Source organism: Erpetoichthys calabaricus, chromosome 4, assembly GCF_900747795.2.
Source record: "Erpetoichthys calabaricus chromosome 4, fErpCal1.3, whole genome shotgun sequence".
NCBI classification, from domain to species: domain Eukaryota; kingdom Metazoa; phylum Chordata; class Cladistia; order Polypteriformes; family Polypteridae; genus Erpetoichthys; species Erpetoichthys calabaricus.
The window spans coordinates 300,937,389-300,955,464 of record NC_041397.2 but is presented as its reverse complement, the minus strand read 5'-3'; the positions used below and the strand labels follow the sequence as shown (position 1 = coordinate 300,955,464).

The window sequence follows — 18,076 nt, the reverse complement described above, 5'->3', positions numbered from 1 at the left end:
TATCTCATTGCTACAATGACAATAAATATTTTGATTTGATTTGATTTGATAATTTTGCATTTCTGTCAGGCTGATGCTTCACACAAATAAAGTCAGCAGGCGTATGATGGTGGTTCGATAGTACAGTGCCGTATGCTATCAACATCTGATAACCAATTCACAATGTCATCACTATGGCTTGTTTTAACTCATGCAGCTTTTCATTTACATGCCATTGTGTGTTTTGCTTAAAGGCTCCACCCCACTCATAAATATTAATGAGTTACCGTAGAGTGGAAAAAGTCCTGGGACATTTCACGAGTCCCATAGCCTCCCACCATCACACTATTAATACTAAAAAGATTTTATGTTATTTATTTACACACACTGTAATACAGAAAATTACAATTAAATATGTAAAACACAATAATAATATACATTGTCAGAAGCAAGGTTATTATAGTTAACGAAAACTAAAATCAAAACTGAAACTATTATTAAAAAAACATTTTCATAAACTGAAATAAAATAATTAACAAAACCGAAATGAAAAACTAAAACTAAACGAAACTATTAAAGTAGCTGGAAAGACCAACTAAAATAAAATAATAATATACTAAAATATTTTTAGTTTTCGGTTTTGAATGAATATTCTTGCCATTAGTCTTTAACCCTTGTAACTTTTAACTCTAAAACAGCCGCCCACATACATTAATCCAGTGAACGACGGCTGGTGCCGGAGGGCGGCTGTTCACACAGCATTAGTGAATACGGGCGTGTAAAGCGTGTAAAATAGAAAGCAAGTTACTGCTCTGCCTTTCTTTGCTCTTATTGTATATCAAGATGTAATTTAAACGCCTGAAATTGGAATGTACAAGTCAACAAAACCTGTACTGTATGAATAGAAAAATCACAAGTGAATAACATTTCAGTTTATTTCTCAAGTTTTTGTTGACAGTAATTCACCTGCCACTTTGCACAGGAATAATCGTTTTTACTTTCTCGTATACAAAGTATAGAGAAAGTACATTATAGTAATCATGAAAAAAATCAACCTGGAGATTTTGATGAATCTCAACATTTTAGACCTACCCAAGTAGGAAAATACCATTTTTTGGAATTATGTCTGTGTGTGTGTAAACACGATAACTCAAAAACACAACAAGATAGATGGATGAAATTAGGCATGTAGCTGTAACACCAGAATTGTAGATCTGTGTTAACTTTTGGGCCAAATCCATCAACTGGAAGTGGTACTTTACCTGAACACATACTCAATTTTTTTTTTATTCATTCAGCTGCAGAGTCTGATTTATTCAACTTCGCTTTTATAATAATTGTTCAATATATTATTAATTTGATTTGATTTATTGTTGATGGTTCTTTAATGTACATAATATAAACATATAATCATTGTCTTGCGGTTTACTCCTCAAATATCCATCCCCATATCTGAGTATACGAGAAAGTCAAGGGGAGACCACTCTCGATTTTTTCTCATGCAAACCACTTTTTGACTTGCAAGAACATGGTATCTGTATTGCCTTGGACTCACACCACAAACTATCTCACACCACAATGGTAACTGTCAATGGAAAGTCACAAAACCTATGATCCCTGGATTACAGCGACTGTCAGAATCTGTTTCTTATCAGCCTGAGCTAAAGGAGGCTCCTAGCCTTGAATGAGCTGTAGTACCAATTGACAAGTCGAATTTATGGGATCTGGGGGTTATTTTCATTCGGTCATTACACCTAGATTCACATGTAAGGTCTGTTAGCTGCTCTTGTTTCTTTCATTCAAGAAACCTTTCTAAATGGAGGTCTGTAGTCTCAAGACCAGAACTGGAGATTCTTGTACAAGCTTTTATCTCCTTGCATCTCGACTACCGTAATGCCCTGTACGCTGGTCTGAATAAATCGTCTCTTTCTCGGCTACAGTTAGTTCAAAATGCAGCTTCTAGGCTTTTAATTCAATCATTCCGACGGTGCATGTTACTCCCATCTTGTACACTGTGTACTGTCTTTGGGCTTATTTTAGAATTTGTTTTAAAATTTTGGTGCTTACTTATAGAGCTCTTTGCAAAAACAAGTCCATGAATATATCACTGGCCCCCTGCACAGCCATACACCCTTGTTGGGCACTTAGATCTGGGCAACAGAACTTGTTAGTCATCCCTTGTACCCGGCTCAAGCTACGTGGGTGTTTTATCTTGGTAGAATTCTCTATTACTCTGCTTTCCCCATTTTGTCAGAACACCTCAAATCTCACAGACTTTACCACTGTTTATAAGGTATTGTACTTTATAACTTCTACCCACCGTTCCTTTCTACATCTATAACCTCAAGCAATTAGATGTAGTAAAAGACAAGCAGGAGTTCAGTTACAATTGAAATAATGTATTATTGATAATTTTCATAAATAATAACAATATGCAAAGTACATTTGAATATTAGCATCCATACAACCTGATAAATGCTGATGTGTAGTTTCAGGTGGCACACAGACTTGTAGTTACTTTAAATGTCTCTAGTTAAGTCCTCATTTTTGGTCAGCTTTCTTCAGAACAGGCCGCATGCCTGTCTCAATATGGCTGCCGAGCTGTGCTCTTCATTGTGTTGTCCTTTTCAGTTCATGGTGTGTGAGATGCTCCTTCAACAGTTGGTAAGAGAAAGATAGGAGGGGTAAAGCAAGCAAATTTATAGATTTTCTGTCCAACCCCTACAGCCAATAGGGCATTATGGTACTTAAAGGCTTCTGATACAAGCCAATTCCAAACAGCCATACTTCAGACCAATGGGGCACAGAATACCTTCACACCTGCCCCCAAAACCATTTGTTAAGCTGAAGCTTGCCAGCTAGATAGTTGGCCTCCATGCTGGGGTTGATTAAGAGAATCCTGCAGAGAATCACCTGCCAAACTTGTTTGAGGCACCTCCACCAACCCGGTCGGAAAATTACAAAGAGACTCAGTTCAAAGGTCAGGTGAGGGGGTTCTTAACCATCAAAACATTGCTGTTCTTATCAATAATGTAACACTAATATTACATTTGCTTTGTCTACATCACAAATAAAGACATACAAAATATTTATCAACTTAAATGCAAAATTTAACACCACAACATTGGGGATTGTGTGTTTCAGACTGTAAGGCTCTGGAATGGTCTTCCATTAGCATTGCGCATGGCTGAGTCAGATGACCAGTAGTCCACATGACCGTCATCATCAAGTCCTTCCATGTGAACCCTGAGTACAATAAGGACTGATTGAGGTCATTTATGTTAGGTAGAATGCCTAGAGGGGGCTGGGTAGTCTCATGGCCTGGAACCCCTGCAGATTTTATTTTTTCTCTAGCCGTCTGAACTTTTTAAATTTCTTCTGTCCTCCCTGGCCATCGGACCTTACTCTTATTCTACGTTAATTAGTGTTCTCTTATTTTAATTCTTATATTGTATTTTTTTCTCTTTCTTTATCATGTAAAGCACTTTGAGCTACATTATTTGTATGAAAATGTGCTATAGAAATAAATGTTGTTGTTGTTGTTGATTCATTAAGTAAACAACTTAGGATATTTTTGTTTAAGCATGCCTTTGAACACAGCTGAGTAGTCTCTGCTTGGACTATCGGCTTATTCTTAGTTTTGTTCTTCTTATTTGATTTTATTGTTTCTGTTTATTTTTTCTTGTTTTGTTATATTTGCTTTGCACTTTTATGTGTGGGTGGCGCAGTGGTAGCGCTGCTGCCTCGCAATAAGGAGACCTGGATTCGCTTCCCGGGTCCTCCCTGTGTGGAGTTTGCATCTTCTTCCTGTGTCTGCGTGGCTTTCTTCCCACAGTCCAAAAACATGCAGGTTACGTGCATTGGCGATCCTAAATTGTCCCTAGTGTGTGCTTGGTGTGTGTGCCCTGTGGTGGGCTGGCACCCTGAACGGGATTTGTTCTTGCCTTGTGCGATGTGCTGGCTGTGACCCTGTGTTAGGACATAGCGGGTTAAAAAATGACTGACTTTTATGTGTTTTATTGTTGTACAGCACTTTCTGATGTTATGTCTGTGAAAGGCACTTTATAAGTACATTTTACTTGCTTACTTATGTCTGGACACTGTGTGCAGAGCACTTCTTGGTAACATCAGCTGAGCTGCCTGCTTAGTCCCCACTGTACTGCACAGCACACTCCATACTTCAAATCCTGCCGACTATGCCAAGTGTTTTGCCATTAACTCACACCACAAGCCTTTTGAAGTTTGCAGATTTCCAATTTTGTAATTGCTGGGAGCCAGCCAAGAGCCCATGATGTCTGGATTACAATGGCTCTAAGAAGCTGTTTTCTTATCAGCCTAGGCTTAAGGATGCCCCTGGCCTTGGCTGAGTAGAGAGTACTTCTGAACTCTGCGTGCAGTGAGCTTCCAGGTGATAGATAGATAGATAGATAGATAGATAGATAGATAGATAGATAGATAGATAGATAGATAGATAGATAGATAGATAGATAGATAGATAGATAGATAGATAGATAGATACTTTATTAATCCCGATGGGAAATTCACATTTTATGTCAGCTGAGCTGTCTTTTCAGCCCCCACTGTACTGCACAGCACACTCCATACTTCAAATCCTGCCGACTACGCCAAGTGTACTGCCATTGACTCAAACCATGAGCCACCTCAGTTTGCAGATTTGCACTGTGGTAACTGTGCCAGATGGCTCTCCGCGGCAATTTCTTATCAGCATGAGCTGACTTTGCTGAGCAGACACTGCTTCTGAACACAGTGAGCGGAGCGCTGCCTGGTGACATCAGCTCAGTTTTCTCTCCATCATGCAGCCCCCAACCTATTGCACAACACCCCCACCTCCACAGTATCTAATGCTGTTTTTTTATGTAATTAATTTCCAGCACTTCCTTTTCCTTTGATTTACTAACAAATGCATGTAAAATATAATGGCATATATTATACGTCACATTTTCTTCTTATTCAGAAGGTTTTAAGCTTGCGATTAATTTCTTTTAAAACATATCTATTTATAACATTACCATTATTATAACATAACCATTAATTAACTGAACATCTTGTGACTTCACTAAATCACCTAAAGAGGTTATTTGATTCTCAAGTCTCTAAAGTTTTTTTTTTACTCATAAAAACTCATAAAGTGTCATATGTTATTGTTTAATTTTTATAGGTCTTGAGTATTAAAGTAAGTCATAGTGAAAAGACTAACTACAATAAAAAGAAATCTGACAACAACTTTGCATATAATAAGGCCTAGCAAAACTGAAGTAGGCAATGCTCAACCCTAGAGAGCAAGCCCAGATGGGGCACATATACGCGTGACATGTCAATATTGTTGAATGATGGCATCATCAAGTAAACTCAGGTTGTAATATTATATGTGAATATAATATGTGAATTTCCCCTTGGGATTAATAAAGTAGTGGGCGGCACGGTGGCGCAGTGGTAGCGCTGCTGCCTCGCAGTTAGGAGACCCGGGTTCGCTTCCCGGGTCCTCCCTGCGTGGAGTTTGCATGTTCTCCCCGTGTCTGCATGGGTTTCCTCCGGGTGCTCCGGTTTCCTCCCATGGTCCAAAGACTTGCAGGTTAGGTGGATTGGTGATTCTAAATTGGCCCTAGTGTGTGCTTGGTGTGTTTGTGTGTGTCCTGCGGTGGGTTGGCACCCTGCCCGGGATTGGTTCCCTGCCTTGTGCCCCGTGTTGGCTGGGATTGGCTCCAGCAGACCCCCGTTACCCTGTGTTCGGATTCAGCGGGTTGGAAAATGGATGGATGGATGGATGGATTAATAAAGTATCTATCTATCTATCTATCTATCTATCTATCTATCTATCTATCTATCTATCTATCTATCTATCTATCTATCTATCTGTCTGTCTGTCTGTCTGTCTGTCTGTCTGTCTGTCTGTCTGTCTGTCTGTCTATCTATCTATCTATCTATCTATCTATCTATCTATCTATCTATCTATCTTAAGATGACAGGACACTTTATGACCATTTACCATTGTGCAGAATGAGTGCTAAATGTACTGTTAGATGAATTATACACTTGTTCAATGTACAATGTATAACTCTACCAGAACTCACTAATACGGCTTTCCTTTCAAATGTTTTGGATTTCGTTCCTTGGGGTTTTGAATATATATTTACTTATCCAAGGCGACTTACAACATCTGAGATGCAATTGGTTACACTTCTTTTGTTTTTCTAATCGGAGCACAGGAAAGTCACACAGTGTCAGTAGTGGGATCTGAACCCACAGAAGTCCAAAGTCTTAACTAATACACCACACTGCCTTGGTGTGATTTGAGTTATCTATGCCCAACTCTGGTCCTGGAGTGCTACTGTGGCTGCAGGTTTTCATTCTAACCCTTTCCTTAATTAGTGACCACTTTTTAACTTCTTTCCGCTTCATTTTAATTTTTTAAGATCCAGTCCTCTGACTTGCTTCATTTTTTCCTTTTATAGTAACCAGACAGAAATCAGATGTGAAGTGAGCCAGCTAAGCTGGGCCCTCAAACACCAACCAGCTTCACTCCAACCAGTTTCTAAATCTGAGGCTGATTCTTCTATTTAATTCTGCGCCTTGTTGCTGCTCTCATTCTGCCACAGCACTTCCAAAAGTGCTGATTTCTTTTTTTCTAAGAGATCCATCAAACTTTTTTGTGGAGCTGAGCAGACCAACACTGCTGAGACCTCTACCTTTCTTTATTTTCACATATTGTATAATGCACACTGATTAACTCATCATGCGTTGGCTCATTTTGTATCTCATTATTGTTTGGTTGCTATTTAAAGAAGATAGAAGCAATTAAGGGGTCTGAGTCTTAAACAGTCTTCTTCTTTCATCTGTTTCCGTTAGGGGTTGCCACAACAGATCATCTTCTTCCATATCTTTCTGTCCTCTCCATCTTGTTCTGTTGCACCCATCACCTTCATGTCCTCTCTCACCACATCCATATACCTTCTCTTAGGCCTTCCTCTTTTCCTCTTCCCTGACAGCTCTATCCTTAGCATCCTTCTCCCAATATATCCATCATCTCTCTTCTGCACATGTCCAAACCAACGCAATCTTGCCTCTCTGACCATTTCTCCCAACCGTCCAACCTGAGCTGACCCTCTAATGTCCTCATTTCTAATCCTGTGCATCATCACACCCAGTGCAAATCTTAGCATCTTTAACTCTGCTACTGAGTCTTAAATAGTAAATCAATAAAAATGAAGATGGAAGAAGTTAATTAGCAGACAAAATTGATTTGAATAAAAACCTGCAGCCACATTAGCAGTCCTAGACCAGAGTTGGTGACCCCTGCCTGTAGGGAATTACCTAACATGAACTGGGAAGGGTCCGGTGTGAGCTGATTTTTGGGAAAACTACTAAATAGAAAAGAAATGGAAAGTGGAAAGTAAGTTGTCAGAAAGACACAAGTCCATCCCGAGGAATGGATTTGGGAGTTTGGTAAAAGGCCAGGAAAGTGAAAGAAGAAGACATAATTTATTTTGAAGAGGTCTCTCTGGATGCTTATGATAAAGCCTGTGTCAAATTCTCCAGTTAGGCAAATTCCCCATTTAATTGAAGACAGGATTCTTGACCAATGAATGAGGGAGATCTTCAATTTAAATGCACAGCATTGTGGGAATAACATTTTTCTTGTTCACATTCAACGCTGAGGTCCTAGGAGGAAACTGTTAATAATATTTTGCAAAAAACGCACACATTTCGCAAGTTTTGACCACATGAATGCAGATTATGCAACACCCGTTACGTAAGATATTTTTTTCTATTTCTGTTGATGCTTGCCACCTACCAATCACGTTTTTGTACTTTCTGCACGAAATCATGAGATTGAAAACCTTTCTCGGCCACCACTACAAACTACATGAGTATGTAACATATAAAAAAATATCATTTTTGAATGGAGTACTCCTAAGTAAATTAACCTTTTATTATTTTAAATGATTGGTTCAACCTTAGGTACATACTATCTAAATCCCAGTCCTCAGAAACCCCTGAACGGTTTAGGCTTTTGCTCACTCCCAGCAGACCTGTACCAACCAATCAGTACCAGTGTACTAAGTCATGTGGGCCCATATGATCCTGCAGTGCACAATCTGATGGGTTCCATATTATGAGTCACTCACATGGGAGCCGTATTTGATACCTATAACAGCTTACTACCTGGGACATGGCAACCCAAGTGCTGTGAAACAGCAGGGCTAGACACTATACCGCTATATTACCATTAATTAATTCAAAAATGATACAAATAATAATTCAGACAAGACAAACACTATATGGAAAGATTAGCAAGCAAGTTTTGGACCTTCTTTTCTCCTTTCATAAACTTTGATAGATAGATAGATAGATAGATAGATAGATAGATAGATAGATAGATAGATAGATAGATAGATAGATAGATAGATAGATAGATAGATAGATAGATAGATACTTTATTAATCCCAAGGGGAAATTCACATAAATTCACATTGACTGCTAATTTCAAAGAAGTATTTGTGGTAGAACAACATTCATCTATCCATCCATTCACTTTTGAACGTGCCTGGTCCACTTAAAGGTCAAAGGGCTCAGGCCTTTCTGGCAGGAGGAACCAACCGTGGATGTGGTGCCAGTCCATCACAGATGAGATCTACTCACCATGGAGCTAAATTAGTGTCACGGATGAGCCTGCACATCTGTGGGATATGGGAGATAAACTAAAGTACAAGGAGCTACAATATGGAGTAAACATGCAAATTTCATACGTATACAGTAGAGACCAGGCCAGAATTTGAATGGAATAAATAAATAATCTAAAATAATGAGACCAGTAATGTACCAAAACCCAAGGTATACCTGATCACAACACCATAGTTATACAAAAAGAAACAAACTAACTGTTTTAGGGCTGATGTTGATGTTTGTCAACACATAGCCCTGAGGGCTGATATCGACAAAAGTCGACTTCCAGGGGTAGAAGGGGATAACCGACTGTAAACGTCAATAAAGCTGTTATGTTTGACGTAGACCCTCTTTGCTAGGAGGAATGTTAGACTCGTTGACTTCACATCTAATCCCTGCATGTGCGCGAGTAGCAAAGAGCAAACGATGGCAAAAGTGGCATTGACATCTGGCCAGAGAGAGAAGCAAATATGCAGAGCAAAATATTCAGTGAATGACGTTTTTGCGTATTATCTCTGAGTTTGATGCAAGTGATCTGGAGATCGAACAGGTGAGTGAGGTACCATTATCAGCTAATCAGATCCTAGCTGATCGGCCCCCAGCTGAGCACGGTCATGCAGCTGACGTGCCTATGGAAAGGTTCGCCTGGGAGGAACACCCAGACATCGATTCATGAGAGGCAAGCTGGTTAATGGACTTCACAAGATGGGGCGGCTTCCTGACGGACTCAACGGATTACCAGCCACTGGACTACTTTAGGCTGTTCTTTTCTGAAGCTGCCTGATGAGACAAGTAGGAACGGCGAGCAAATTTTTGATTCCCGTGCTTAATTTTACACCGCATTCTCGATTTTTCAAAGTGGAAGCACACAACAAAAGTCGCTACGTGGCATTGCAAATAGAGATGGGACAGGGTTGGCCCTATAACTTTAGGAAGCACTGGTCTAAATGTGCTTTTTCCCCTGGTGGCTTTGGACAGGTTATGTCATGTGATAGGTATGTGCTTCTGCAAAGTTTTATGAAGATGTTGCAATAGACAATTAAAAAAGAGGCGCCAGTGCAACACATACTGTATTACAAGAAGTGCAATGCCTGTAGTTCTTTACTTTGAATGTTACCACGCTTTGCAGGACCAAACCATGTAACAGGTATGTAATATGTATGTGACATCACATAGTATAGAGGCTTATACAGCATACAACAGAGTGACATTCATCATAAATATATATTTTTTGTTGATTGATGTGTGAAGCCATTGCTTTGTGTGTTTTTTGGAAAAAATATTCACACTTGGGACAAAAGGAAAACCAAAAAATCAGCCCTAAAGTTACCATCAAGAAAAATCAACCAAGCATATTATAGAAATGGATTCACTTTGTCTACGTCTCCAAGCTTAGCTTTATTTGTCTACTACAGTAAGTTGCGCACCTCGAAGTCTCTGACTAAGTGGATTTGCAGACTCATCTTTACCAGCTCTCCGTCTCAGGGGTTCTTCGGTAAAGTTTTGTTCCTCCTCAAGGTTTTCCAAAAGCTCTGCTGAATCTCTTTAGACCTGAGGCAGTAGATGATGGGGTTCATGAGAGGCGGCATCACGTTCTGAATCAGCGCCATCAAGATACGCACATCGGCTGAAGTTCCCGGAATCCTGTTGCATATGTAGACGCCGGCACCAATGAGGAAGAAGACAGAAATGACCAGCAGGTGTGTGGCGCAGGTCGAGAAGGCCTTTACACGGCCCTCGTGAGTGCTGATCTTGAGGACTGAGATGAGGATGTAGACCAAAGGAGCGAACAAGACAGTCAGGACTATACTTAAACCGACGTAGGTGTTGAGGCTGGTATCAGTACAGGCTAGCTTAAGCACTGAAGAGTGGTCACAATAGCAATGGACCACCTTGTTGGGCCCACAGAATGGAAGTCTGTAAGCCAAAATAATGGGAATGATTGCAAGAAATGATGCACAGAGCCAACAGCAGGCAATCTGCTTTATAACAGAGGCATTGCTCATTAACGTATGGTAATGCAATGGTCTACAAATGGCCAGATACCTGTCGTAAGCCATGAGTGCAAGAAGAAGCGACTCTGAAGTGGTCATGGTGTGACAGAAAAACATCTGAGTGAAGCAGGCTGAGATTGTAATGATATTAGAGTCTGAGCCAAAAATGGCCAGCATTTTGGGAACGGTGGTGGTTGCAATAATTATGTCTACGAGGCCGAGGCACGATATAAGTATGTACATTGGGATGTGAAGGTCTTCATCACGTAAAAAGATAATGATTATGAGAAGGTTTCCCAAAACAATGAAAAAGTACACAGTCAACAAGGAGCCAAAAATAATGTTCTTGGTATCACGTTCCTGAAGTCCTGGAAAGCCAACGATGATGAATGCTTGGATGGCTTCATTGGTGTCATTCAGCCGGGACATGGCACACCCTTAGAGTAAAGACCTGTAAGACAACACATCTGCATTTCAGCTTTTATAGTCATTTTAGTTTCTCTATCATTGTTAAAGTTCATCCCTGTTGTGGAAAGCCTGAATCTGTCATGGCATCATTGGGCAAAAGGCATGACACAAGTTTGGAAAGGATGGTAGTCCACCACCATATAAATCTCTTGCATTTCAAACCATTAGATTGTCATCAATGAATCTAATGTGCAGTTCTTTGTGATGTAAATGTGCAGAGGAACCCACATGGTCATAGGAGATATATGGAACCTCTAGAAAGAGTGTCAAGATCAGAAACTGAATACAAGTCTGTGTATGTAATTTATTCCTCATGTGCCATTCCAGAGAATGAAAAAAATGGGACGATGTTAAGTAAGGCTTGCATTTCAACTTATAACAAAAATAAAATGGCAATGCCTGACAGGAACACCTGATGATGACTGCTGGGTTAGGCTGCCCTGTGACTCTGTCCTGGATAAGCTGGTTAAGAAAATGGATGACTGGATGGCAATTCATAACATTTGGCTATGCAATAATAATGTGTGAATCCATCCATTTTCTATTAGAATACACCATTTCAAGATCACAGGGGTCTGGGCATATACCAGTAGCACTGGGCACTAGTCCAGCTCAGGGCACACACATTCATACTCTCACTCACACAGGGTTAGTATGGGGTGCCATTAATGTTATATGCTTAAGCCTTATAATGCACTAGTTAGGCCTCACCTGGAGTACTGTGTGCAGCTTTGGCCTCATAAAAGACATTGAAGCTGTAAAGAACGTCCAGCAAAGAGCAACTAGGCTGATTTTGAAAGTATGGAGCATGAATTAGGAAGAAGGATTGAAAAAGCAGAAGCTAATGGAGATTATGAGGTGACATGATTGAACTGTTTAAAATTATCAAAGGAATTAGTACAAGAGATCACAGCTCTTACTCTAAAATGAGTTCTTCTTCCTACACTGACAACGCTGGAGACACTAGCCATTCATTCACCCCTAACGTTTCCAAAATTCACCTCAACACCTCTCACGGCACACTGTCAAGCGCCTTGTCCAGATCTACAAATGCATAACGCAGCATCTTTCCCTTTACCTGACTGATGCTCTTCTCAGGCATGAACCCAAACTACATTCTGTTATCTTTCTGCTGATCTCTGATTCTCAACATCCTCCAAAAACTTGACTGCTCAACAATGGATCTCCCCTTTCTTTTATACTGGAATGACCACAATTATTTTCCAGTCTTCAGGAATCCTCCCATCTTACACAATCCTGTCCCACAGGTCTATCAACCATGAAACTTTCTGACAGCCCTCCAGCTTGGGTCCTTTGCTACCTATCTTCCTTGTTTAGTACTCAAAAAGAACAAGGGGACAAGGTTGGGAACTTGTTAAGAGTAGAATTTGCACAAATATTAGAAAGTTTATCTTCACACATAGAATCAGAGACACATGGAATAAATCAACAAGTAATGTGACGGAGAACACGACTTTTTGGATCTTCAAATCTCTACCTGATGTTTTATTTGAAGAAATTAGGTGAATAGGCTAGATGAGGCTGTTGGGCTGAATGGCCTGCTCTTGTCACGATTATTCTAATGCTCAAGAAAAGAACGGGACCTAATATTGAATAAAATGACAAGGTGAATTGTCAACAACCTCCCATTCTCTTGTTTGAAGGACATTTTCTTAATTTTGTGAAATATCTGGCTACAGTGTTTAATTCTTTGTAAATGTTAATACACAGTTCCCAATGTTTTATAGAAGTATTATAAGTTTAAAATTCTGTTATTAATAATTTTAACAGGATTGTTTGATTATTTTCAAAGTGGCAAACTATCTCTATCTATTATACTACATCACAGTCAATATGTGTTATTAGGTGCGGGTTGAATACAAAAATAGCTAATATACGAATTTATAATCAAATCACAACACAATAAAGTGTACAGAAAGTGAAGAATTCTCAATACTTTCTGAATTATTTTTTTCTACAGAAGCAGGACCCCTTCTGGCAGTAACAGGATACCAGTGCAGGTCTTTAGGCAGAGAGCCACCACTCCATCTGGTGTAGTAGTAGTAGTAGTAGTAATAGTTTTGCTTACTTTTTCATTTAATTATACAGTACATTCTTAATTTTTGTTTTCATTATTAATCTATATCAATCTCTGGTAATTATTAGGAGAAACACTCAGAATATTCTTATTTTCCAGAGACTGCTCGAAAAAGGGTATCTTGCAATGGAGGCAGAGAATGGAAAGAAATAGGTCAGGAGCCTCATGTATAAAACTCGCTTACACTCTAAAATGTGTGTAAACTGTTTTTTACACAAAAGTCGAAATGCATGAACTTGGCATGAAAAATTGCCTTGACTTTCTGGCAATTGTCGACCATCCATAAGTCTGATGCAGACTTCTTTGGTGTTGATATTTTACCAACTAGCAGACTAATAAAGTGAACAGAAAATCTCAAGTTTGTTGCACATTTTAATGTCACAGTTTGATGTTCTTGAACTTATTATATCAGTTAACTGATACATTCCCTCAATACAGTTGTGCTGAACATTGGCAGTAACGCCTAATGCATATCTGCCACTGCTTCCGTGACACAGCCATTACTGTGGATTGTGGAAAAAGAGAAAGGACCACAATGAAGTCACATTTCTGTTTGTTTTTTATTCAATACAATACAATACAATACAATTTATTTTTGTATAGCCCAAAATCACACAAGCAGTGCTGCAATGGTCTTTAACAGGCCCTGGCTTTTGACAGCCCCCAACGTTGACTTTCTAAGAAGATAAGGAAAAAACTCCCAAAAAAATCCCTTGTAGGGAAAAAAATGGAACAAACCTTGGGAAAGGCAGTTCAAAGAGAGATCCCTTTCCAGGAAGGTTGGGTGTGCAGTGGGTGTCAAAAAAGAGGGTAAATCACTGGTCTGAGATGACACAAATATATATGCAAATATACATTGTAAGCTTGACGCTATATAGCGCCTGACCCGACACAGATTGACACTGAGACACGTGTACAATAAAATTTTTATCAGATACGCAGGTCAGAGTTAAAGCTACAAGTATAAATTAATGACACAATACAATAAATAGGGCTGATTCATTATCCTATGAAATAACTATTTTTATTTTGCAAAATGGCCCTTTATTTTGACTTCCTTCCTGACATTATATGAAATAATAAAGTACTTTGGTAAAAAGCAAATACAGTAATCCCTCCTCCATCGCGGGGGTTGCGTTCCAGACCCCCCCGCGAAAGGTGAAAATCCGCGAAGTAGAAACCATATGTTTATATAGTTATTTTTATATTGTCATGCTTGGGTCACAGATTTGCACAGAAACACAGGAGGTTGTAGAGAGACAGGAACTTTATTCAAACACTGCAAACAAACATTTGTCTCTTTTTCAAAAGTTTAAACTGTGCTCCATGACAAGACAGAGATGACAGTTCCGTCTCACAATTAAAAGAATGCAAACATATCTTCCTCTTCAAAGGAGTGCGCGTCAGGATCAGAGAATGTCAGAAAGAGAGAGAAAAGCCAACAAATCAATAGGGCTGTTTGGCTTTTAAGTATGCGAAGCACCGCGGCACAAAGCTGTTGAAGGCGGCAGCTCACACCCCCTCCGTCAGGAGCAGACAAAGAGAGAGAGAGAGAGAGAGAGAGAGAGAGAGAGAGAGAGACGGAGTTTGTTTTTCAATCAAAAATCAATACGTGCCCTTCGAGCTTTTAAGTATGCGAAGCACCGTGCAGCTGCACAGAAGGGAGCAACATGAAGATAATCTTTCAGCATTTTTAGACGAGCGTCCATATCGTCTAGGTGTGCGAACAGCCCCCCTGCTCAATCCCCCTACGTCAGGATCAGAGAAAGTCAGCGCAAGAGAGAGAGAAAGAAAAGTAAGTTGGGTAGCTTCTCAGCCATCTGCCAATAGCGTCCCTTGTATGAAATCAACTGGGCAAACCAACTGAGGAAGCATGTACCAGAAATTAAAAGACCCATTGTCCGCAGAAATCCACGAACCAGCAAAAAATCCGCGATATATATTTAAATATGCTTACATATAAAATCCGCGATAGAGTGAAGCCGCGAAAGGCGAAGCACGATATAGCGAGGGATTACTGTAAGTAGACTTTAATGATATTCTACAAACACGTTGGCAAACCCAGCTGTCACTTGTTCCCATTAGTTATTATATTCAAGCTGTGTCACTTTTCGTTAAATCACACTTTAGTGCAACAGTTTCCTCGCCTTTGGCATCTCAGGTCTTTTCGTTCTACTCCACCTCGAAAAAAGCACCTGACAATGGGGTCCTCTTTAATACCCTTTATTTTTTCTATTTTTTTATTTTTGTCAAGAAGAGACGTGATCTTCCCGACAACTTAATTCTTTGCCAAATTTAGTAAAATCACACATTTTGTTTCTACCTATCTATTTTATACAAGTAGTACCCTTCATATTAACCTGTGTATCTAGGATTGGATAATTCATTCTCACATATAATTTGATATTATATACCTACTATATACAGTAATAAAAGACTAACACTGCTTGTTCAGACTATCAGAGCAAATTGATTGGTCATTTTGTCTTTGGTGTGATTGGTCGGTTTGTCTTTGGTGTTACAATGAAAGAAGTGAGAATGTGAGACGCATGAAGAGGAGTTAAAGGCGCATGCTGAAAGAGTCGCCTTCAAAGACACGAAGTACAGAACCGGAGAGAATGTGAAGAAGGCGCCTCGGAAATAATGACAGCGTCTGAGAAGCAGGCTTTACGGGAACACACTCGAGAGAGGGAGCGATGATGAAGAGACATTAGACATACGTTAATACAAAATAAAGAGACATTGAAGGTGTACATACCGCAGGAGATAGCAAAAATATTTTAATCATTCTATTGCCTGTCTTCAACAGGTACTGTGGCTAGCTCACAATGAAAATGAAAATATCCTGAAATGTTCAACTTCTTATTTAGAAAAATTAAAGGTTTTAGAACATTAGAATATCAGAACAGTCGAGACAAGAACAGACCATTTAGCCCCATAAAGCTCGCCAGTCCAATCCACTTAATTCCTCTAAAATAACATCAAGTCGAGTTTTGAAAGTCCCTAAAGTCTTACTGTCCACAACACTACTGTACTTGTCTCTTATTCCATGTGTCTGTGGCTCTCTGTGTAGAGAAAATCTTCCTAATGTTTGTGCAGAATTTACTCTTAACCAGTTTCCAGCTCTGTCCCCGTATTCTTGATGAACTCATTTTAAAGTAACAATGCAAAGATAAGTAGATGATTAGAGCAATTGTATGATTTGTACTCTTTCAGTTCTATTAGCAAGAAGCTTTCTTCAATGCAGATCTAAGACACAAAAAAATTGGATAAGAAGCTAGAAAGGAGACACCATAAAGGTGAACTAATACCAGTAATATTTTTAAAATAAAATTCTCTTATAAATACATGAATTTGACTGCGGCATATGTTGTGGTCCCAGAATACAACAATAAGTTTTTCTTACCAAAAATGTCTTCTTCTTACTGGCTCTCAAAATGCGCTGTCTTGAGCACATAGGTTGAGCAGAGCACATTTATATTCTGAAGCACCAGTTACACTGATTGAGTCTCTCAGGAAGTTGCTACTTGGGGACTGTGGAATCGTGGAGATCAACTCCCTAAAGAAAATCTGAAATCCTCCAGTCTGGGCTCTCATGAATACTCGCTAAGAATCCAGAATTGTGTTCTAGTAGAAGAAACGCTGGGTTATATCAAGACATAAAGAAGGCAAAAGCATAAAAAAAAAGAACATTCTCAAAGCAAAAGTAATTCTGTCATCTTGTGGTACAGTGGAACCTCGAGATACGATCACCTCTGTATACGAGAAATTCAAAATACGAGGAGAGTATGAGCGAAAAATTCAGATCTAAATGCGAGCATTGGCTCGCGTAACGAGCCACGAGCCAGGCTGTGGGTATAGCTCGCGGCTTAGCAAGGGGGCGTGGTAGCAGTTGCGAGCCGCGATCTGCGGTGTCTGCGTTTCTCACTTAAGTGCACAGGTGGGAAACTGCCCACATCCATGATTGTTCCTGTGGCTGATGGGCTGCAGCTGCCATGTCCTCCCCGCATATATAGAGAAGCGCGAGCCGGTTAAGGGGGAGAAAAAGTAAAAGAAGAGAGAGAGAGAGAGAGAGAGAGAGAGAGAGAGAGAGAGAGAGAGAGAGAGAGAGAGAGAGAGAAAGCGCGCAGGCAGGCAGGCAGGCAGGCAGTCGGTGCGGGAGAGCGAGCGAGTGCAGGCTCGAGTGTAGCTGAACAGTGAGCTGAACAGGCAATCCAAACAGCTGAAGCAGGACGGTGTAGAGAAGGTCAGCTGCATTAAGAGTGTCTCGCCTGTTGCAGAGCCCGCAGGTGAGACGCTAACAGAGAAGAAGCACCGGGGATTGTCATCTGTTTTTTAAAGACGGCATCCTTTTGACGTTTTAACCTCGTGTTAAAGGATTGTTATTCTTGTGTATTTTAAACCTCCACTTCACAACTGTTTTAAGGATTATTTATTTAAAGATTTATTGAATGCTCTACTGCACTTTGGACACCTGTTTTGATTCTTTTAATAATCAGTTATTATTTACCAGTGTTATTTATTAAAGGTAGACTACAGTATATATAATTTATCAGTGTTATTTGTTAGGAAAATTGATTTTTATGTTAATATATTTGGGGTGCGGAACGGATTAACTGGATTTCCATTATTTTCAATGGGGACGTTTGTTCTAGATACGAGAAATTCGCTATACAAGCTCAGTGCTGGAACGAATTAAACTCGTATCTAGAGGTTCCACTGTATCTACTTTAGTATTATAGAGACTAATGAAATTATTTCTACTTCTAGTAAGTGGATTATCAAACCTTTATTACTGTACTTTTATGAAAATGTTCCAAAATCTGCTAAGTTAATATTTTTTACAATTGTA

The 18,076-nt window shown here is 39.6% G+C and overlaps 1 protein-coding gene across 1 annotated transcript; it reads right to left on the bottom strand.

Annotated features, from left to right (window-relative positions):
• Window positions 1–10,145: 10,145 nt before the first annotated feature.
• On the bottom strand, window positions 10,146–11,102 carry LOC114641987 (olfactory receptor 6N1-like). Its single transcript, XM_028790991.2, has one exon. It carries the CDS (start codon window positions 11,085–11,087, stop codon window positions 10,146–10,148), a length of 942 nt encoding a protein of 313 aa, XP_028646824.1. The 5' UTR covers window positions 11,088–11,102.
• Between the last annotated feature and the right edge of the window lie 6,974 nt (window positions 11,103–18,076).